The sequence below is a fragment of the Lathyrus oleraceus genome, chromosome 4, assembly GCF_024323335.1.
Source record: "Lathyrus oleraceus cultivar Zhongwan6 chromosome 4, CAAS_Psat_ZW6_1.0, whole genome shotgun sequence".
In the NCBI taxonomy this organism is placed as follows: domain Eukaryota; kingdom Viridiplantae; phylum Streptophyta; class Magnoliopsida; order Fabales; family Fabaceae; genus Lathyrus; species Lathyrus oleraceus.
Window position 1 is genome coordinate 104,387,903 of NC_066582.1, and position 24,565 is coordinate 104,412,467.

The 24,565-nt window shown below is 33.5% G+C and overlaps 2 protein-coding genes across 2 annotated transcripts; both read right to left on the reverse strand.

The window, feature by feature from the left end:
* Positions 1 to 7,299: 7,299 nt before the first annotated feature.
* Positions 7,300 to 11,791, reverse strand: LOC127073732 (flavonoid 3'-monooxygenase). Its single transcript, XM_051014926.1, has 3 exons — positions 11,279 to 11,791; positions 8,354 to 8,797; positions 7,300 to 8,279 (listed from the first exon to the last, which is right to left on the reverse strand). Exons 1-3 carry the CDS (start codon positions 11,720 to 11,722, stop codon positions 7,641 to 7,643), a joined length of 1,527 nt encoding a protein of 508 aa, XP_050870883.1. The 5' UTR covers positions 11,723 to 11,791; the 3' UTR covers positions 7,300 to 7,640.
* An 11,009-nt stretch (positions 11,792 to 22,800) lies between these two features.
* On the reverse strand, positions 22,801 to 23,947 carry LOC127136217 (uncharacterized mitochondrial protein AtMg00810-like). Its single transcript, XM_051062807.1, has 4 exons — positions 23,840 to 23,947; positions 23,654 to 23,704; positions 23,163 to 23,385; positions 22,801 to 23,078 (listed from the first exon to the last, which is right to left on the reverse strand). Exons 1-4 carry the CDS (start codon positions 23,945 to 23,947, stop codon positions 22,801 to 22,803), a joined length of 660 nt encoding a protein of 219 aa, XP_050918764.1.
* Between the last annotated feature and the right edge of the window lie 618 nt (positions 23,948 to 24,565).

The window sequence follows — 24,565 nt, forward strand, 5'->3', positions numbered from 1 at the left end:
TGATAGCTCTCTGCTCTGGCTTTGGAATCCTGTTCAAAAATCCTGCAACAGTCAACCAAGTCAGAAAACACTCTGATCCGCTGATATCCAATAGCCTGTTTGATCTCAGGACGCAACCCGTTCTCAAACTTCACACATTTCGAAAATTCTCCAGCAGCCTCATTATAGGGAGTATAATACTTTGACAGCTCTGTAAACTTAGCAGCATACTCCGTAACAGACTTGTTACCCTGCTTCAACTCTAAGAACTCTATCTCTTTCTTTCCTCTGACATCTTCTGGAAAGTACTTCCTCAGGAATCTCTCTCTGAACACAGCCCAAGTGATTTCGGCATTCCCAGCAGTTTCCAGCTTAGTGCGGGTAGCAACCCACCAATCATCAGCTTCTTCTGACAGCATATGCGTACCGAACCTGACCTTCTGGTTATCGGCACACTCAGTCACTCGGAAGATTCTCTCTATCTCCTTCAACCATTTCTGAGCGCCATCTGGATCGTATGCTCCCTTGAACATTGGAGGATTGTTCTTCTGGAACTCACTCAGTTGACGAGCAGCTCCCATTCCCACAACATTCGGATTTCCTCCAAGTACTCCAGCTAGCATACCCAGAGCCTCAGCAATCGCAGCATCATCTCTACCTCTTCCAGCCATCTCTATTCTGAAAACCCAAACAACTAAAACAATAAGTACTGATAGGGTTACACAACACCTATCCCGTACAGGGAAACAGAATAATTACGACTCGACTCGACCGACTATGCTCTGATACCACTAATGTAACACCCTTCTAAAATACCCCAAATATTTAATTAAAATAATAAACATATATCAGAGTAATTATGCAGTTAAGGGTGTCACACAATCATTCACACCATGTTCCAAAATAACAGTCATGCTCTTTATTTAATCAATTAAACATTTTGCATAAATCGCAGCGGATATAAATCAAATTAATCAAAACATGTAACATACTACATGTAAACTGGTTCAACAATCTTTAACAACATAATTAAAAAGGTTCCCTCCCGATGTTACATCTATCAGAGCATGACCCACTAAGGAGACTACACTAGACTCCAAGTATTCGCTTCTACTCAACTCATTTCTCGTTACCTGAAAAATAGTTGTAAGGGTGAGTTCCTCAATCGATATAATAAGCATTATAGAATATAATGTCATGTTAAGTAATTTAACACATTAATCACCCTAATCACAACATACAATCAGTAACAGCACATCATCTCAACATCATACTCAACACCAACATAAAACACAAGTATAATCTCAAATCATACTCCATAACAACCCAAACACACGTATAATATTGGAATACATCCATTCATATTATACGCCATACATACATTATGCAATGAGACTCCACACATGCGGTACCGACTATTCTTGAACATATAGTTCAAGCTCACCGATCAAATCCAGATACGGCTACTAAGCTCACTAGTCCCACTCATTTGAGATCTAATGACTCACTCACTAATTCCTCACCATGGGAATTAGCTACAGCCCCAAAGGCTATGCTATGCACACTAATCATCTAGCATGCAACATCAACAACAATTCCACAATGATTCACTCACTAATTCCTCACCATGGGAATTAGCTACAGCCCCTCAGGCTATGCTATGCAAGCTAATCATCTAGCAATGCAACATCAACAACAAATCCACAATGGACATATGCTCACACTCTAAGCCATACAACAGTCCAATTACAATTGCATACATAACATGTACATTCACAACATTATGCATATCATCATACATCATCAACACATCATATCATGTCAAATAATTAAACACAGTATTAGCACACTCTACTAACACCTATACTGCTCAAAACAGCGGGAATTAATCCCTGTTACATCATAGGCCAACATAGGCCAACCCTCAAATAGGCACACAACATTTAAAACACCAATTTTCCACTCTGCAACAGTGTTAACCGGTTAACGCCCGGGGTTAACCGGTTAACGCAGCATAACACGCCTCCTGTCCCAAAACTTAACAGTGTTAACCGGTTAACGCCCTGGGTTAACCGGTTAACGCAGCACAAACAACAATATTTCAGCAATCACAACAGTGTTAACCGGTTAACACCCTGGGTTAACCGGTTAACGCAGACAAAACAGCAAATTTTCACAATTCAAAACAGTGTTAACCGGTTAACACCCTGGGTTAACCGGTTAACGCAAGACAGAAGCTGTTCCTGCGCTAACTCAAGGCAGAATGCAGAATTCTCCGCATTTTCCGCCATTGGAGGACTTCCGGACCTCCGATTCCAATTCCGTAAAAAGCTACGTTTTCGAAAATTTACAACTAACCTAAACACAGAGTCAATTACGGTCTAACACAACCTATTCATCCAAATTTCTCAGCATTTCAAAATCCCAATTAGGGTCAATTCACGGTTTATCACTACCCATTACATGCTAACCCATAATACCCATTAAACGACGATAAACCCCCCTTACCTGATTAATCCGGCAAATCTTTAAGCTCCAAGCTCTCCTCTTCTCCAACCTTCTTCCTCTTGCTCTGCCTCTTTGCCCTTTTCCTCTTTCACGATCGCTTCTCTGTTTTTCACGAAAAAACCTTTTTACTCCAAATGGGCTCTTTTCCTTATTTCCAACTTATATATATTTTCCAAATAATAATAATAATAATAATCCAAAAATAATAATAATAATAATCCAATTATCTAATTAAATTAATAAATATATTATTAACTTAATTTAAATAATTATCATATGATTATCGGGGTGTTACACGTATGATGACGAAGCCCGTTGGTGTAGATCAATCAAATACCTTGGCTCAGACACAAACTGTGGCGTTGTAACCGACCTAAACCATACCATATAATGTTGAGTTGGTCTAGCACCATGTTTGATTGGTTCGCTTAAGATGTGTTGTCGTCGATTTCTCCAATGAAGACACATCTCTTTTGCGAAGTCTCTCCAATCAGAATAATCCCATTGACCATCGACTATTTGTTAATGCCAATTCCCCAAACACGTCGGAGGTTCTGGAATTTGTTGTTGCATGCCAAATTGCAGTTTCACACGGTCACTCTAGTTCATCTCCACAGTAGTGAACCAGATGATTGGTGTTTTTGCTGTCCAAACTGCAACATCATCATGGTTAACCTGATGGTCAAGACCCAGATACGACCTCCAGATAAACTGTATAAGAATTTGACATGATTAGAGGATATGTAATTGGATATATTTTTTTAAACCAAAAACGAACTTTTTTAGTAGTAATACATCGTCTGGTCCAATGTGATCTAAAAGATTGCGATACACTACTACAACGTGTTTGGGACATCTATTATAGTTCATCCCCTTAACGGACCACCTAGATCGAAAAGATTAAATATATTAGTTACATTCAGTTGTAGTATAAAGTCTAACAAATTAGAAAATTTAAGATAAACTTACTTTGTTGCATATGGGAATGTGAATGACTTCTCGTTGACTGGGGAGAGTGACGACAGTCTTGACCAATCCCATGCTTGTAGCAAATAGGCGCAAGAATAAAACGTACAAGTATTTTTTTTGTGGCATTTTTACACAACGAACTATATAGATAAGACAAAACAGTTGAACCTCAACTATATGTGCCTACTTTATTTATGTTTCCTAACAACGACAAATACATAATATTTACCGTATTACCAGTACTTTCATGAAATAAAAAATTACCAAATAGAATCATCATATAAGAGTGGGGTTTAATTATCTTTTTATACTCAGTAGATTCTTCGTTTAATGTTATACTTGAATAATACTATTTAAGATATTTTGAATTAATACATTGACCCTAGATTGACCCGATGTCTGTCCCATAGTTGTGTGTTCACACAAAGGGGAACCCAACAATTCCTCGCATATAGAGTTATCTTGGTTAACTCTACCATTTACAGTCTTACCATCAATAAATAGATCTAACAACATATAGACGTCCTCAAGTGTGACGGTACACTTATCGAAAGAAAGGTGAAATGTGTGGGTATCAGGTCCCCATCTTTCTACCAAAGCAAGAATAAATTTGTAATCAACTGAGTATGAGACTATATTGAGCAGATTACCAAAACCACATCCTCGTAGATACGGTTCTATCAAAAGGTCGTGTGATACATACTCATGTACACAAGACCGAAATATCTTTGGGTCCTAACAAAAGATAATTAATAAATAAGTAAGAATAAGTAATAAATAATAGAGACATTTTGTTAGGAATTAAAAATAAGTAATCAACAATAGAAAATAAGTAATAACTTATAAATATCGCAGTATTGTCGATTGTTCCTCGATGTTTATCACCCATGGTCAATAGAGACATTTTGCTGAATGCGTTTGAGTATCTGTTGCTGATAGATTGAGTGTTGCTGATAAGTTAAGTGTTGTAGATAAATTGAGTGTTTGATGGAAATGGTGATAAACATCAATATTTATAGATGTGAATGTAGGTTAAGTGTAAGGTCGATGGTAAGTTGTATTCACGTGAAAGTTTCTTTTGCATGGGATGTCTGAACACGCCCAAACAACACCCGTATTCGAACCGAAATGGATATGACGATCAAAGTGGTTAGATTATGTAGTTCATATCGCCAGCCCGATCATAATCGTACAAACTGTCCCAGTGTTGGACCAAACACAACAACATAATTTTAATTGTAGCCCTTTTGTTTTATATTAAAAACAACATTCATTTCATATGATAAGCATAACAAATACAATAATTAGACAACAACACAAGCAACTACAACAAATAAAATAACATCACAAACAAATACATCATAACTATGCGATACAACGATCAAAACAATTTTTTGAGAAGTGTACATCATCATGTGAACGTCTCTGTCAGTTTTAACATCCACCCAGAAACGAGCTTCTCCATTTTGGTTGAACGTGTTATAAAACCATTGAATTCTTCTGATCTTTTCACCCTCTTCAATGTCTCCATCTAACCAACGGTTAAAGGTCCGGTTAAGATGTTTGAACGTATCTACATTCTAAAGTCGGATCTTCATCGAAGGTTGCACTGTTGAAAAAATTAAATCGAGATTTCTCTTGTGAATATAAAGGCACATATATGAATATAAAGACATTTAAAAAAATGGAAGGAGAATGAAGAAAAATGGAATGAGATAGTAAGAAGATTTGTGAAAATTATGAGATGGTGATGTTGTATTTATAGATGAAGTGGTGGTGCAGTAGTCACATGCATTACACGTACATAGAATGGACTGTCATTGCATGTGGCGCCTACACATGCATGCGCCACTACTAGTGGCGCCATGGCCATGGATGCGCCATGTGGCGTCAATGAATAATATTTTTATTGGATACGCCAATATTAACATGTTTTTGATTTTTTTTTTATTTTGTTGAATATATTTAAATAATAATTATTTTATAATTTTAATTGAAAAATTTAATTATTTAAAAAAAAACGAAATTATTGATAAAAATAAAATAGAAATTTCATACGCAATAACTTTAATTTTGTAAAAGAAACAATATTAATTCATTTTTTTTAATATCATGAGCCATTTATTTTTTGTTACATATTTTGTAATAAGATTTCTTTCGTATAAGTCTATGATATAAGAAAGAATGAATGCTCTAGAAAAGATCAGTCAACCTTTCTCCCAACACTTGCCATCTGTCTAAAGTAAGAGTTCTTTTTGTCCAAAAGTTGATTTTCTCAATAAGATATAGACTATGGTTCTATTCCAACTAATATATTTCAACTTAGCATTGCTTTTTCATTTTTATGCATTATGTACATTAAATTTCTATCACATGTTTCACTTGTAATGCAATATGCATAAAGTTTCCATCACATCATCGATTCCAAACACTCCAATCATTTAATTATTTTATTTTCCTCCCTCTTTTCTTATTTCAAATTTAACATCGTTTCTATCACATGTTTGTGTATGTATGTATGTGAGGATTGATGCATATTCATTGGTATGGGTGCTGGTTCAGTTCTCACGCAGTATGGATGAAGGGGAAAATTGTGGCATTCAAAGGATGTGATGGAGCATGGATCAAAGGCACTTGAAGGCGCAACAATGCAAAACACACATTTTCTTTGTATTTCCCTTTTTTGTGACAATGTATTCAATTTCCCTTTTCTATGACAATGTATTCAAGTGCTTGAAACATAGTATAAACAACTTCTACTCTGTATATTTTTTTGCAACGTAAAAATGTAGGACAAAACTTTACAAATGTACTAATTGTCTTAAGTGAAAACATGTAATATTGAATACGAATACACGATGTTCCAATTTTATTATATTTTTCTTTAAGTCCATTTTACTTGTGTTTTTTCAAATCATAACCTTACTTACATGTGGGACTAAACTATAAGTAAAATTACATCCTTACATACTTGAACAATATATGATGATTACTTACTCACCTAGTTAGACATTATACTTGGACTTTATAGAAGAAAATTTCAATTAATTCAACCTAAAGACAAAGAATATCAATGTTCTATTAGAATCCACCCACCTCATGAATTGAATGTCAAATTTGAGAGGAATCAAACGGTTCACTTTCTAATTAAAATTAGTTATAGTGCACAAGTCCCACTTGTTTAAATCATCATATTTAACTTCCGGATTAATTTGGATGAGGTGGTGTGAATACTTGGAAAGTCGGAAATGTAATTCTTTATAAAGGAGTTTTTTTTATAGGGGCTAATGGTTTGGAGTGGTCTTTTATAGGGGATAATTTTTATTTCAATGATAATTTTTTCTACTTTTGTTAGGGGCCATTACATTGTATATCATAATTTCAGTTGGTTTGGATTCTCTCCCCATCTTTTACTATCTTTTGTATCAAGAATTTGAGTACCCTTAATACTTTTTTTTACTATAACTTAAAAATAATTATATTTAACATTCTGAATCCCAATTAAATAACATAAATTAATTGGAGCACATATAGATTGTTTATTGAAATCATGGTTGAAATAAAATTGATTTATATATATATATATATATATATATATATATATATATATATATATATATATATATATATATATATATATAATATATATATATATATATATATATTGTTTTTCATATAACTTATAATGGAGTTGAATCTAGTGAAAATGGACCGAAATGAGACGATGAACTTAAGTTTGAAATTTAATTTAAGGTATATAATTGCATACTCAAACATTTAATATGTATTTAGATTCAAGTTAAAAAAGAAAATCAAATCACTACGTCTCAATGTAACAAAATGTGAAAAAAATGAAACAAATATTTATAGCTTTTTAGTTGATGTTGCAATAGGCATTTGTCGGTAAAAGGCAGGACCATGATGGGACAAACATTGAAGTCATCATACCTAATAGAAAAAATGCTCATAAAGAGAACTTGTCCTCTATGACCAATGCACAACTTACATGCAAACTTGAAGAATATAACCATACATACATCAAACAATGGGTAGAAATCCCCAAAATACAACTACTAATAAATGACTAAACTAGGACCCTTATTTAGACAACTAGAAAGACAATTTCTTTTATTAAGACTAGGAAGAAGGTACAGGGCATGAAGCCAAACTCCAAACGATGATGATTACAAGTACAAATGCTGCGCAAGCCTTGGACGAGGGTGGACCAAAAGAGGCTTTTCCCTTTGTAAAGTAAGCCCATATGCTTCATCCATGTTGAGTTTTTCCGGCAATAACCCATTCTCCAACTCCCAATCGAATGCATGAACCAAAGTAGCAGTGAGAAGTTGAACCATCCTAAGTCCAAGACTCATACCAGCACAAATTCTACGTCCAGCACCAAACGGTATCACCTCAAAGTCAGTTCCCTTAATATCAACATCAAACTTCTCACCACCAGGGAGAAACCTTTCCGGCTTGAACTCCAATGGGTTGGACCATTCTTTAGGGTCACGTGATATGGCCCAAACATTAACCAACAGAGTTGCACCTTTAGGGATATGATAGTTGAAGATCTCACAACTCTCATTTGCGACACGTGGGAGCGAAAGAGGCGTAGATGGATGAAGTCGAAACGTTTCCTTCACCACAGCCTCTAAGTAAGGAAGATGAGCCAAGTCCATTTCATTAACCAACCTGTTTGCTCCAACAACAGTGTCCAACTCTTTTTGAATGGAAACCATAAGTCCAGGGTTTCTTATTAGTTCAGCAATAGCCCACTCTGTCGTGCTTGATGACGTGTCTGTTCCTGCTGCGAACATGTTCTATAAAACCAGATAAATTGATTCATTAATAACAAAAATATTAAAAATAATAAATGAATAAACTGTCGACATACCAAGAGTAAAGCTTTGATCTGGGTATCATTGAGTTTGTCTTCATCTTCATCAACTTTTTCTTTTAGTGACAGTAACTTGCTCAACAAGTCATTATGCTTCTCACTCTTGGAAACCTCGTGATCCTGAATAATGCTGGTTAGAAATTCATCAAACCTTTTGTGTAATTTCTTCATCTTAGCTTGCACACCTTGAAGATCCAACCACTCTAAAGCAGGAACAAAATCACCAACGTTGAAAACTCCAGCTAATACCATAAGCTCAACAACCATTGATTTAAACTCATCAGCCCTAGGATCACAACCGCTATTACCGTCGTTAAATACTCGCCGTCCTATCATTACTCTTGCCAATGCGTTGGTTGTGCATACATTTAGCAGTTGTCCTAAGTTTGCTGCTTTGGATCCTGAACTTGCCAAATTGCGGATTAATCTCGCAACCTCTTCCTGCGTTTATGTGCATTTTTTGTTAATATCTTTCTCCTAATAACTTTTAGAGTTTAGAATATCCAATAAAAATAAAAGTTTTTATTTCATTTTATAAATTATTAAGTGTAATTCTGAATAGTTGGATTTTGAATAATTTTGATCTTAAAATTTTTCATATTTAAGATAAATAGCAGATTTTTTTTATTATGAAAATATACAATTTTTCTTTTATTCAAGACAGAATATGGAATATTATACATCTTTTTAAAGTAATGAATCATGTATAGATGATTTTCAAAATTATGATTTTTATTTGGATTTTTCGAAGAGAATTAATCAAAAACTACTTAAGAACAGCCCTAAACTTCTTCACTTGACACTATACTTTTTCATTAAAACACACACTAAAAAAAGAATGGCTGGTATTAAAAAAAAAGAATGGTTGGTTGAGGTTTGAAAGATAAGTTAAGTAACATCATGCAATATGGTAGGAGTAGCTAGTGTACAACATATATTTTTGGTTGACGGTAAGTTGGACACGTTGGTTGCAACGTAATTGAATTATTTCCAAAAAAATGTACTAGGAGGAGTCTATAAATTTATAGATGTACTTATTTTTGTATTGGTTTAGAGTGTTCTTTTTTTCTACAGTAATTGGAAATAGTTACTATATATGAAAATGAATGTCAATGATATTTGTATTCAGGCATATACAAAGTACAAACTACATCCTGAAAAGGAATCCAACCTTCCCTAAAAAAACAAAGAAGCCAAGACAGGTCAATCTGAGAAAATAAAAACTGAAATTAGAGAAATAGATGCGTTTATTACCATAACAACTAGGTATCTCAACCACCATAATAACTACAGAATTTATTACCAGTACATTTGATTCTTAAATTGAAGTTATTATACTTTTTTCTTTAAGAGAGATGGAATACAAAGAAAAATTAAAATATTTTATTTTATCAATTCTAATCTAAGGATATAGGTTAGAATATTTTTTATAAGGTGACACTCTGTATAGAGCCTTTGTAGAGGTTCAAATTTTAATTAAATTGGAATTTATATTTTTTTTTAATACATCTTCTCACGTCTAATATTATTGGACTTTGATGGATAAACGTAAATGGTGAATGATCCGAATTATCGATATATGAGATTTGATTTTTTCAATATACTCCTTTGTGTCCGACACTTTTTTTGTATTTGATGTGCATATCTGAATCGATAAACTCGTGATACCCTTTAAGATTATATATCTTTTTCTTCTTTACAAATTTTAATTTTAGTTTTTTCTCCCGTAAAATTTAAAGATGCTTAGTTTGTATTATTAAATCAACATATATTTTTGAATGATTTTTTTATGCATTTTTAAAATAATATAAAAAAAATCTTATGAAATGAGATAAAAATCTTATTTAAAAAATTAGATTTTTTCTTACTTTTATCTTAGTATTTTGATGTTCAGAAATTTAGTTTATATTTAAAAAAATTAAATATTTATAAAAAAAAATTATCTTAGTATTTTGACTTAATGATATAGACTAATATTGTTTTAGATAAACAAGTTGTAATTATAATAAGGACTTGTATTTTAGTTATTTTGTAATAACATATACAGTTAAATTAAAAAATTAAAAAAAACTATATATCATTTTTATATATTATTTTGAAGAGTTTATAAAAATAATTTATAAACTATTAATAATATTGTAAGTTGTTTTCATAAATTAATTTTATAAAATAGTTTTGAAGAAAAAAATAAAAGAAAATATATTTGATTTTAAAGTTGTATGATATTATAAATTTATCATTAACAAAAAGTATACTATTTTTCTATGTTTTTATAATTAATTTTCAAAACTAAAAATCAAAAGTCAAAACCTCTAATTCTTTTTAGTTTTTTATACTTTTTAAAAATCTAAAATAAAAAATATTTTTCAAAAATAATTTTATAAAATTAGACTACCAAATAAAATTTATTATTTTTAAATTTTAAAAACTAAAAAGTAAAAACCCAATTTTACAAGACAAAATCAAGCTAACATTTATTCTCAAAATTGCGTGTGAGTTACTGGTTATTAAAAAAATGATTTAACTGCAACAATTAATATTCACTTAAATTATTTTGACACCTAAAGCTGGGAAGGGCCGTTAGTGTAGGGTGACTTTGATAAGTTTGGATATCTAATTACTCTTAAATATTGATATAATTGTATTGATTCATTAAAGTGATTAAAATCACGAAAGTTATGGTTTGGTAAATTTTTTAAACCTGGTCCCCTAACACTACACACACAGTAAATACGTTGAAATTTTTGTATTATTAATTTCTTTTATGAACATATATTATGTCTCATCATTAATACGGTTTCAGGTAGAAAAGTTGAGAGAGAAAGTAGTTTGTCCCATCTACGCCCAAGAGTATTGTTGATTTAAAGACAAGACGAAAATAACTTTACATGAAGATGAAAGGAAAGGAAAAAAGATCCGAACCTGTCGTATATGGCTAAAATCATCCAAAGCCTTAGAAGAAAACATGTGAACGTACGATATTTTCCTCAATAAACGCCACCGTGGTCCATACGGAGCAAACACCAGATCCTGATAATTATATGCCATGTATTTAGCGCCGGAGTTCGGTGGCCGGCTTGAGAAATTAGCATCGTGAACCTTTAAGAACTGCTCCGCCACGGGGCGGGAAGCGGCGACTATCACGTCGACGAAACCCAAACGGAGGTGCATGAGAGGGCCGTGTTTAAGAGCTAAGGCTGCTAGGGCGTGGTGTGGCACGGGGCCCATGTGAGGCAAGTTTCCGACGATCGGCCATGGTTTAGGCCCAGGTGGGAGAGGTAAGGAAGGCTTTGATATGAGGTTTAAGAGTTTGTAAATGAGAATCGATGCACCAATTGTGATCAAGACAATCATCCATGGAGACATGCTTGTGTTGTGTCGGTGAAGTGTAAGTGATGATACTATAGTATGTGAATTTTGATGGTGTCGCTTAAAGCACAACCTAATTGTTATATATAGAGGTGTGTTAAGATTAGTGGTCAGAGTTAAGTTTAAAATCATGCGTTTGTATTATCTTATAATTTTTTAAATTAAAAATTAAACTTATTTTAATATCTAATATCTATTATTATACCAAACAATTCTTGTGAAAATTTAAATTATCCTAGGCTATTCATACACCAAATTCATACATTGTATATAGTGAATATATATTTTTTAAATTAAAAAAAAAATTATGAACAACATATAAACGGTGTATGAACAGTATATGAACAATATCTTTAAATAATAATCGTGAACAGTGTCTTTAAAATAATAAAATAAAATTGGTTAATAAAATATAAAAAGTTGATTAATAAAATAACGAAATTGGTTAATAAACATTCAGATATTAAAAATAATTTTTACTAATACACCAAAATTGATTAATAAAAAGTAAGAAGTTGATTAATAAAATGATGAAGTTGGTTAATAAACGTTCCAATGTCCAAATAAATTTTGAACAGTCATCAAAGTTAGTTAATATAATGTAAAAAATTGGCTAATAATATTATAAAGTTATTTAATTATATAATTTTATATTAATATAATTTAATTTTAAAAAAAATATTTAATATTTTATTTTTAAAAATATATATTATTATAATATTTCACTTTTCACCGTATTAATAATCAATTAAATACGGGGATAGCTTTTGGCGTTTGAATATATTTCCCTTTTAAGTTATTATCGGTTATTGAGTGATTGCATTTGGTTTCGGTAAGGGCGGTAAAATATACTACGATATTAGTTGCAAAAATTGGACGGATCAGACGAATTTACGTGGTCAATATATTGTCACATTTTCACATACATGGACTATGGTTGGGTTCATGAGATAACAATACTTTTGATACTCCCTATGTTTCTTATACTGTGGTATTTTAAATATTTTATTAAAAAAATCTGAATATCAAAATTTTAAAAAACATTAAATTTTAATTGCAAATAACTTTTTATAAAAGTTATTTTTGATATATAATTTTCTTTAAAATCATTATATCAATTATTTTTTAACCTTAAATAATTTGTCTATATTATAAAATATAAAAATAAATATTTCAATTTAATATATATATATATATATATATATATATATATATATTTTAAATTTTTTATTTATAAAATCCATTTTTAAAATTAAAAAAAAAAATTCTTTTCTTAAAACTGAAATAAACAGATCCCAAGTATTTAACATTGTCAGAGTATGATTCAATTTGTTTTGTTTTTTTAAAATAATTTGGTTTGAATAGTTATTCTTAAATTATTATTTTAGAATTTCATTATTATATTAATTTTTTTTTTCTGAATATCAAAATTTCAAAAAGTCACTTAATTTTAAATAGTTTTTTTTTATAAAAATCAAATTTGAAATACAATTTTTAAAAAAATTATAATTTCCACTATATTTTGATATTCAATAATTTATGTTTATGTTATAGAATGTCAAAATTAATCTTTTAATTTAGAAAATACAAATATAAAAAAACTTATAATATTTTGAAAACGGTTTTATGAATCCATTTTTAAAAATATAAAGAAAAAATCTATTTTTTTAAAACTTAAAGCAAACAGATCCAATATGATGTACTTATATGAACTTATGAAGTGAATTGTAAAATAGGTTACCAATCAGATAAATATATAAGTTTATATTTTTAATATTTTGACGTAGAAAATGTATGGAGTTGTTTACACTTAAAAATAAACCAATAATAATTTAGTATTAAGCGATGTTCCTTCAGTCGATAGGTTAGTTGAAAGCAAATATAGTTGAATGTAAGATAATCACATTACAGAGCATCAAGAGAGATAAAATATTCCTTTTAAACGGAAAATTACTCTATCGAGGTATGTTAATGACTCTAATCTTATCACATCTTGAATTAAAGAAGAAATATATAGATTATTTGGTAACTTAGAAATGAGTTATTTTATCACGCTTAAATGTCCCACATTTGCACGAGTGACTATGGAATTTCTAAGCACTTTCGAAGTAACAACTAAAAGAATTATACATAATGCACATTGTAATATCAAAATTCGTTTGTTTAATAAAGATTATTGCTTGAGTTTAGAAGATTTTGGTAAGATATTCAGCTACTTACAAAAGGTGGACAATTACTTTAGTAATCTATGATTCTGCCAGGGCCAAAACCACGTTTATCCAGAACCCATATTTTAGGTATTTTCAAAAGTTCCTAGCACCTATTATAGTTGGAAGGTGCGAGAGCACAAGTGTGACACGTAAAATAGAACAGTTTTTTGTTCTGTCTATGCTTAATGGGGAAGTCGTTAATTCTATGAGCTTTCTCGCTACACACCATAACAATGTGTTTAGGATTGACACTGGAAACATCGTGGTTGGGGGATTAATTTACGACGTCGTTGAGTACTTGGGATTTGAATTTGCCATGAGTGACCTCCCATAAAATCAAGGTAACAAACAATAGGTTGGACTTGGATGTGTTAGCGTCGATGAAGATCATCATCCATTGCATAGATTCATACATGCTTTTATTAGATATAAAGAGTCCATTGCATTGTCTAACCCAAGGAGAACAATGGTCACCAATAAAAATCATTGAGTATATGATTGTGACATCCTATATCCCCAAGACCTGACAGACGAGGAAGATGTTCCTCCATCATATTTTCCTCGTCTAGATTAGCATCCCGAAAATGAGTCAATGGTTGAGACTTCAACCATCCCACCACCTCCTCCTACCAGAAGACAAAATGTATGTCAACCGACTGAACTGGAATGGCGAGAAAGGATAGAAGCCCAACAAATCAGACAAGGTTAAATGTTATTCAAACCGAACAAAATGATAGAGGCCATGTAAAAATGAAATATATCATAAGGATATTTCCCTACTCCTTCTTGATTATGTGTGTCTCCCTTTACTTTTTTTTACTGTCTACTTAAAACATTAAGGACAATGTTTTTTTAAGTATGAGGGAGTTTCATAGTTTGCCTATTTTATTATTTTTAGTTATTTAATGTTTTTTAGTGTGACAACTGCTGTTAAATTTTTACCTACTGTGAATCATTGTGAAAATTTTGAAAAAATTTGGATTTATGCAATGCACTGAAAAATCAATAAATCAATGAAAAGTGAGGATTAATGCTAAGGATTTTGGGAGGGTTTAATAAATTGTTTTTATCTTAGCACCTAGATCCTCCCAATTAGATTATAATTTAGCCTAATTTGACTTATAATTTCTACTATTATACCATTTTTCTAAGTATTTCACACGATATGGTCTAGTGTAATGTTGATTTCTCTAGGGGTGTTCGCGGTGCGGTTTGGGCGGTTTTTGCGATAAAAATCACCCGAACCGCAAGAGAAAAAAGCATGCGGTTCGGTTTGGTTCGGTATCCTTTGCCGAGGATTGATGATTTAATGGATCAGTTAGTTGGTGCGAGTGTGTTCAGCAAAATAGATTTGAGATCGGGATATCATCAGATACGTGTGAAAACTGAGGATATTCAGAAGACTGCTTTCAGAACAAGGTATGGACATTATGAGTATTCTGTAATGCCTTTTGGTGTGACTAATGCGCCTGGAGTATTTATGGAGTATATGAATAGGATTTTCCATCCGTACCTGGATAAGTTTGTTGTGGTGTTTATTGATGACATATTGGTGTATTCGAAATCTGAAGAAGAGCATGTTGAGCATTTGAGAGTGGTTTTAGGAGTTCTACGAGAAAAGAAGTTATTTGCTAAACTGTCTAAGTGTGAATTTTGGTTAGAAGAGGTGAGTTTTCTTGGTCATGTGATTTCAAGAGGTGGCGTTGTTGTTGATCCTTCTAAGATAGAAGCGGTATCTAAGTGGGAAGCTCCGAAGTCAGTTTCTGAGATAAGAAGTTTTCTTGGTTTGGCTGGTTATTATAGGAAGTTCATTGAGGGTTTTTCTAAGTTGGCGTTACCGTTGACGATGTTGACTAGAAAGGGGCAAGTGTTTGTTTGGGACTCAAAATGTGAAGAAGGTTTCCAAGAGTTAAAGAGAAGGTTAACTACTGCTCCTATTCTGATATTACCGAGTCCGTCGGAACTATTTGAGGTTTACTGTGATGCTTCATTGTTGGGCTTGGGTGGTGTGTTGATGCAGAATAAACAGGTTATAGCTTATGCTTCGAGACAATTGAGGGTTCATGAGAGGAACTATCCGACACACGATTTAGAGTTGGCAGCCGTGGTTTTTGTTCTGAAATTATGGAGGCATTATTTGTACGGATCGAGATTTGAGGTTTTCAGTGACCATAAAAGTTTAAAGTATTTGTTTGATCAGAAAGAGCTGAATATGAGACAGAGGAGATGGTTAGAGTTTCTGAATGATTATGATTTTGGTTTGAATTACCATCCGGGTAAAGCAAACGTAGTGGCTGATGCATTGAGTCGGAAATCATTGCATATGTCTATGTTAATGGTTAAGGAATTGGATTTAATTGAGCAGTTTAGAGACTTGAGTTTGGTGTGTGAGAGTACTCACAATAGTGTTAAATTGGGAATGTTGAAGTTAACGAGTGGTACTCTGGATGAGATTAGAGAGGGTTAGAAATCCGATGTGTTTTTGGTTGATAAGTTGACTTTAGTGAATCAAGGCCAAGGTGGTGAATTCAGAGTTGATGAGAATGGTGTTTTGAAATTTGGTAATCGGGTGTGTATTCCGGATGTTACCGAACTTAAGAAGAGTATTCTTGAAGAAGGACATCGTAGTGGCTTGAGTATTCATCCTGGAGCTACGAAGATGTATCATGATTTGAAAAAGTTATTTTGTTGGCCGGGAATGAAAAGAGAAATTGCGAGTTTTGTTTATTCTTGTTTGACTTGTCAGAAGTCGAAGATTGAGCATCAGAAGCCGTCTGGGCTAATGCAACCGTTGGCTATTCCGGAGTGGAAATGGGACAGTATCAGTATGGATTTTGTTTCTGGTTTGCCGAGGACAAATAAGAATTTTGAAGCTATTTGGGTGATTGTGGATAGATTGACGAAGTCGGCTCATTTCATTCCGATCAGAATGGATTATCCGTTAGAGAGATTAGCCGAGTTGTATATTGAGAAGATTGTAAGTTTGCATGGTATTCCGTCGAGTATTATTTCGGACAGAGATCCTAGATTTACATCGAAGTTCTGGGAAGGTTTGCAGAGGGCTTTGGGAACTAAGCTGAGATTGAGTTCTGCATATCATCCGCAGACTGATGGTCAGACTGAGAGGACGATTCAGTCACTAGAGGATCTTTTGAGGGCTTGTGTTTTGGAAAAGGGAGGTGCTTGGGATGGTTATTTGCCTTTGATTGAGTTTACCTACAACAATAGTTTTCATTCGAGCATTGGTATGGCACCGTTTGAAGCTTTGTATGGTAGGAGATGTCGGACGCCTTTATGTTGGTATGAGTCCGGTGAGAGTGCTGTGATTGGACCGGAGATTGTTCAACAAACTACGGAAAAGATTAAGATGATTCAGGAGAAGATGAGAATTGCTCAGAGTCGTCAGAAGAGTTATCACGACAAGAGGAGGAAGTCACTTGAGTTTCGAGAGGGAGATCATGTGTTTCTTCGTGTTACTCCGATAACTGGGGTTGGTCGAGCTTTGAAGTCGAAGAAGTTGACACCTCGATTTATTGGTCCTTATCAGATTTTGGAGAGGATAGGAGAGGTAGCCTATCGTATCGCTTTACCGCCGTCACTTGCGAATTTGCATGAGGTTTTTCATGTGTCTCAGTTGAGGAGGTACATTCATGATCCGTCGCATGTAGTCCGAGTGGATGATGTACAGGTGAGAGATAACCTGACTGTTGAAACATCACCTATGAGGATCGAGGATCGAGAGTTGAAGCAGTTGCGGGGTAAAGAGATTGCTTTGGTAAAGGTAACTTGGGGAGGACCAGCAGGTGGCAATGTGACTTGGGAACTTGAGAGTAAGATGAAGGAGTCTTACCCAGAGTTGTTCGCTTGAGGTATGTTTTCGAGGACGAAAACTCTTTTAGTGGGGGAGAGTTGTAACACCCCGATAATAATATGATAATTATTTAAATTAAGTTAATAATATATTTATTAATTTAATTAGATAATTGGATTATTATTATTATTATTATTATTATTGGAATAATAATTATTGGAAAATATATAAGTTGGAATTTAGAAAAATCCCATTTTTGGTAAAAAGGTTATTTTCACGTGAAAAGGAAAAAGAGGCAGAAAAGGGAAAAGGGCAAAAAGCCAGAGAACGAAGGTTGAAGGAAGGAAAAGCTTGAAGCTCAGAGATTGCCGGATTAACTCAGGTAAGGGGGGTTTATCATCGATTAATGGGTATTATGGGATAATATGTGATGGGTAGTGAGAAACCATTGACTTGCCTCTGATTGAATGATATGTGATGAATTTGTGAACTTTTGGGATGAACGAAAATTGAGTTAAAATTGAAGAAATTCGTAGGAATTAGAGATAGAAAGGTTAGAAATTTGTGAAATCGAAAGTGTATGATTCGTGTTAGATGAGATGAATGAATTGCGTGTAAAAATTTGATTGTAGAAGGTTGAATTGGATAGATCTCGTAGCAGAGAAAGCCATAGCAGATCTGGGAATTCTGGCTTCTGGTCATACGCGTATGGCACTAGGCAATACGCGTATGAGATGGCTGGTACGCGTATGGATGAGGCCTTACGCGTATGAGTGAAAAAGATGATGTTTTGAACGTGAAATTGTCTCTGTTGGTACGCGTATGAGGATGTAGTACGCGTAGCATACGCGTATGGGAGTGGGCAATACGCGTATGGATTTGGTCAGGAATGGGCAATACGCGTATGGGCATAGGCAATACGCGTATGGGCAGACTTGTGGTTTTTCTGAACTGTGGTTGTGCAGTTTTTGGTTGTTTAGGCTGAGTGATGTAACTTAGCTGATGTATGACGTAGTAGGGATCATTTCCCGTTGTTTTGAGTAGTATAGGTATTAGTAGAGTGTGCTAATACTGTGTTTGATTATGCGGCATGATATGATATGCTTTTGTGATAAAATGTGTTGATGATGTGTGATGGTATGCATGATGCTGTGAATGTATCAGTTATGTATGCATTTGTGAATAGACTGTTTTATGGCTTAGAGTGTGAGCATATGTCTATTCTTGAGTTGTTGTTGTTGTTGCATTGCTAGGTGATTAGCAAGCATATTGTGGCCTTTATGGTGGTAGCTAATTCCCATGGTGAGGAATTAGTGAGTTAGTCATTTTGGACTGTTGTTGATGTTTGCATGCTAGGTGAATTAGCGTGCATAGCATGGCCCTTGGGGTGGTAGCTAATTCCCATGGTGAGGAATTAGTGAGTGAGTCACTATGTCTCAAATGAGTGGGACTAGTGAGCTTGGTAGCCGTGCCTGGATTTGGACGGTGAGGTTGAACTATATGTTCACAAATAGTCGGTACCGCATGCATGGAGTCTCATTGCATAATATATGTATGGCGTATAATATGAATGGATGTATTCCAGTATTATACGTGTGTTTGTGTTGGTGTTGAGTATTATGTTGAGTTGATGTGCTGTTACTGAATATATGTTTGGATTAGGGTGATGAAGTGTGTTAGATTACTTAACATGACATGATATTTTATAATACTTATTATATCGATTGAGGAACTCACCCTTACAACTGTTTTTCAGGTAACGAGCAGTGATTGAGTAGGAGCTAGTACTTGGAGTCTAGAGTAGTTCCTTAGTGGGTCATGCTCTGATAGATGTAACATCGGGAAGGGATGTTTTAAATGTTTTATGTTGGTTGTGAACCATTTTACATGTAATGTGTTACATGTTTTGATTGATTTGATTTATATCCGCTGCGATTTATGCAAATGTTTATTTGATTAAATAAAGAGCATGACTGTTATTTTGGAACATGGTGTGAAGTGATTATGTGACACCCTTGATTGCATGTTACTCTGATTGACATATTGTTATTTTAATTAAATTATTGGGGTATTTTAGAAGGGTGTTACAGGTTGGATGTGGGATAAGTGAACTTTGGGTTGTAACATAATGCGGTTTGGTTTAGTTCGGTTTGCACAATACAAACCGCAAACCAAACCAAACCGTGCGGTTTTATTAAAAAATGACCTAAACAAATCCGAACCAAATGCGGTTTTTTGCGGTTTCGGTTTGGTTTGGTTTTGTTTGCGGTTTTCTATTGGGTTGGTTTAGTTTTGAACACCCCTAGATTTCTCAGTGTTCTATGTAAGTGAGCGAAGAATAAAAAAATGAAAAAATGAATGAATAAAGGAAATGAAAGGAAAATGCGTCTGTTAAGTCTAAATAACATCACTTTCAGTAGGGTTAACACAATTTGTGCAAGCTTGCATAAGAGAGTGTAGATGATCATTTTCTATGGCCTCAAATTGTAACACTAGTTCATCAACACTTGGTTTAGGTTCAAGTAGGCTGTTAAGGTTCACTTAGGTTCTGAGGAAGTTTGAGACATATGCAACTTCATCCTCAGAATCAGATGAGACTAAAATAGTTTCATCTGAGAAATTAGTAGAGGGGGAATGGTTTAAGATATGGTCAATTAGAGTGTCAATGATAGGTGTATTTATGACATTGGGTTGAGTTGGTGGTGAAGGTGTTGAATCTGGAAAGGAACGAATTTAAGGAATGTCAATGCGAAAGAATGTATGAATGGGATGGAGAGGATCAGAAGGGGAATTCTCAGGCTGTGTTTGTTGAAGTTGTGAAATGAGTGGTTAAGGAATTTTTTGTTGTATAGGTTCAGTGAGAATGATTTTAGATGGTTGTCAATTGGATGGTTCATGTTCATATGGTTTAATAGCAGAAGATTATTTTTTTTAAGGGGTATAAATGGTTCCAAAAGGCTTATTAAACGGAGGTATTTGTGGAGTAGGTTGAAGGGGAGAGAATGGATATGAAGGGTTGACAACTTGATCAGAAGGAAAAGATGTCTCAGCAATAGAAGACTTACCATAAGGTTGATTATGAGTAGGAGATTCTTCAACTTTCTTAGCATTTTCAGAACCTTCATCTTCAGATTCCAGTACAGTTCCCAGAGGCATTATCATAGTTGTAGAAGTCTTAGCCACCTTTCCTGGAGACTTAACAGTTCCAGACACTCCATCACAAACCTTTTTAGATACTTTCATTTTCATTCTGAGAGGAAGTGCGGGAGGAGCATCTGAAAGTCCATCATACAAAAGAGCTACAGGTAAAATATTTGAGGCTATGCAGTCGTCAATGTAAGAATGTATGATTTCAGGAGGATCCATTTTGGTAAAAATGGGATAGTCATCAATGGCTATTCTTCTATAAGATATTGCATTCCTATCAAGAATCCATGAAGGATTAATAACTTCATAAATCAAAGAAATGTTCTTCATATTTCTTCCATTAAAGATCTTTCTAACATTTGTGACTATTTCTTTAGTCATGTTCAGCCTTTGCAGAGTTTCAACAAGCTTTCTTTCAATAAGCACATCAAAAATTAGTCTTCCCATGGTAATCAACTTTATAATTTTAGTGTCACCATCTCTAGTTTCCTTGACTAACTCCCTCACATACTTGAAAGGGATGGAAGGCAGATTCATCCTGATCCCAGAAGAGATGTAGTACAATATGCACGTCTGATCAGTGTTGACATAGTCAAAAGAATTGCTTGATGGTCTATGATGCACACATCCCAAAAGAGTCCTTAACCACACTCTTAGTCTATTGTGCAAATTCTTCGCATTAGACGAATTCTTATCATCTTAAAAAATTATAGCTGCAATTTCCTCCAATTTCCCCTTTTTGGAAGTCATATCAAAGCATCTCTTGCCAGTCCCATCATGATTGAGAAACTTGGTAATAGATTTCTCAATAATGCAAAACTTCCCCCCTCCCCCCCCCAAAAAAAAAACATATGAAGATATTTGAATTTTTGATTTAGTAGCATGAATCCAAAATTGCTTAACTAGTTCAGGATAAACTTGCCCTTTTAGACGGTTGCAAAACTCTTCCCATCCCTGGTTTTTAACATCTCCTATGAGGTCGTAACTGTTGGCTTTGAGGTTATCAAAATCAACGACCATTTCACACAAAACTTCCAAATTATCGACCGAAGAGATAAAGAGATCTCTTGAATACCTTCTTTATGAGATTGGTGTTCTTGTTGCTGAGAAGATTGAGCTTGTTCTTGAGATTTGTCATTCATGGTGAAGAAACGGGTTTTGGGTCGCAGAGAAACTTAGGTTTAAAAGAGAGAAAATATGGGATATAAAGTAGTGTAATGTGTGGATAATGAGTGAAATGGGTTTATAAATAGGTTTTGCAATAATGACAAAATTTTGAATAATTCAAAGGGTCTGACCAAGGGAAGGCATATAGAGATTTAACCTATTTTCAAGAAATATTGTTTCACAATGTATCACTCAATCGTTAGGGTGTTTCAGTATAAGACACATGTCTTTAATCTTAACCACAAACTTACGTTTGATTGAAAGCTGGTTAATATACAAACTCTCCAAAATCCAGAAGGCAAAACTATATTAGAAAGGTTCTGACTTGATACTTCTGATATAGGAAACCTTCTTACTTCAGAAGACTAACTGTTTAGAAACCATAAATCTCAAAGTCTCATTTAATCATTTATGAGAATTTAAAAATTCTAAGATATACATCTTTTTCATTCTGGAGATAAGTCCATTTTCAAATTCTTTAGAATGAAAACAAATTTATCCTCAGTAAGGGGTTCTGTGAAGATATTATCTCACTGATGGTCTGTATTAATAAATTTAAAATTTAAAATTCTCTTTTGAACATAGTCTCGTATAAAATGATGTTTAGTCCCAATATGCTTAGACTTAGAATGTAAAATGGGATTCTTAGATAAACATATAGCTCAGGTATTATCACAAAGAATAAGAACGTTACTCTCATATATCTGAAAGTCTTCTAGCTTATTTTTCATCTAGAGGATCTAAGTGTTGCATTTAGATGCTGCAATATACTCAACTTTAGTTGTTGATAGTGTAATTCTTGATTGTCTCTTGCTGGACCATGAGATTAAATTGTCTCCCAGAAACTGACAACTTCCAGAAGTGCTTTTTCTTTCTAGTATATCTCCAGCATAATCATCATCACAGTAACGTACTAGCTTGTATTTTTTTGATTTTGTATAACACAAGTCAAGGTTAGTAGTTCCTTTTAGATACCTGAAAATCCTCTTAACAACTCTTAAGTGGAACTCTCTAGGATCTGATTGAAAGCAAGCACATAAATAAACACTGAATAAAATTTCATGTCTATAAGCAGTTAAGTATAAGAGAGAACTTATCATACCTATGTATACCTTTTTCTCTACCTTATTGCTTACCTCATCCTTCTCCAGAATACAAGTAGGATGCATTGGAGTTTTAGCTGGCTTGCAATCTGACATGTCAAACTTCTTTATAAGCTCTTTGGTATATTTTCTCTGATGGATATATGTTCCTTTTGAACTTTTGTTAATATGGATACCCGAAAAGAACTTGAGTTCTCCTATTAGACTCATCTCAAACTCTGCCTACATTAACTTAGCAAACTCCTTACACAAGGTAGCATTAGCGGAATCAAATATAATATCATCCACATAAGTTTGAACAACTAATCATTTTTTAATGTTTAACAGAAAAAATAGTATCAACCTTTCCTCTGGTAAAATCATTTTCTAAAAGAAAATTGCTTAGTCTTTCATACCATGCTCTAGGAGCTTGTTTCAGACCATACAAAAATTTCTTAAGTTTGAAAATAAAATCTAGATTTTTTTTTTCAAAACCAGGAGGTTAGTGTACATACACTTCTTCAATTATGTAACCATTGAGAAATGCACTCTTAACGTCCATCTGATATAAGATGATATTATGATTAACAATAAATGAAATTAAGAGACGAATAAACTCTAACCTGGAAACCGGTGCAAGGGTCTCAATATAGTAAATTCCCTCTTGCTGATTATAACCTTGTGCCACCAGTCTGACCTTGTTCCTAACCACTTCTTCTTTCTCATTCAACTTATATCTAAAAACCCATTCTTTCCCAAATGACATGAATTTCTTTGGATCTAGGCATAAGATTCCACACGTCATTTCTAGAGAATTTGTTTAATTATTCTTGTATTTCCAGAATCCACTCAGTGTACAAAAGTTCTTCATCAACATATGCAACTTCTACGAGGGACACCAAACCCAAAAACGTCTCTTCAAAGGGTTTGAAAGAGGATCTGGTTCTGGCTGGTTCAGTTTTATCTCCCAAAATAAATTCTTCAGAATATGATGATCTTTGTCTATTCTTCCTTAGAGGTGTCTAAGTTTTAGCAACTTCTGGTTGAATAGTTCCATGGTATTTTGCCTCATAATCTTTAGCTTCTGATTCTTTACCTTTAGAGGTTGAATATGTAATCTACATATCTACAAATTTCTCAACTAGCTTTGACTTTTTAGAGTCAAGCTTATCATCAAATATAACATGAATTAATTCCTCAACAATTATTTTTCCAGTGTTATATACTCTATAGTCTTTAGAGCATTTAGTGTATCCTAACATTATACACTTTTGTGCCTCAAAATCAAACTTGTTTAGATTGTCTTTAGTGTTCAAAATAAAACAGTTACATCCAAAATGATGGAAATAAGAAATGTTAGGTCTTATATTCTTCCTCATTCACAAAGAGTCTTACCCATAATAGATCTTATAGAGATCCTGTT

Bases quoted from the DNA above. Each gene is read 5' to 3' on its own strand.
- LOC127136217 (XM_051062807.1), bottom strand. From the start codon at position 23,947: ATGACGTGTGGAATCTTATGCCTAGATCCAAAGAAATTCATGTCATTT. The intron at 23,386-23,653 runs GTACACTAACCT...AAGTTAATGTAG, and splicing joins ACATAATTGAAGAAGTGTAT to GCAGAGTTTGAGATGAGTCT. The intron at 23,079-23,162 runs GTATGATAAGTT...GCTTTCAATCAG, and splicing joins AGAGAAAAAGGTATACATAG to ATCCTAGAGAGTTCCACTTA.
- LOC127073732 (XM_051014926.1), bottom strand. From the start codon at position 11,722: ATGTCTCCATGGATGATTGTCTTGATCACAATTGGTGCATCGATTCTC. The intron at 8,798-11,278 runs GTTCGGATCTTT...ACATAAACGCAG, and splicing joins ATTTTAGCCATATACGACAG to GAAGAGGTTGCGAGATTAAT. The intron at 8,280-8,353 runs GTATGTCGACAG...CTGGTTTTATAG, and splicing joins AGATCAAAGCTTTACTCTTG to AACATGTTCGCAGCAGGAAC.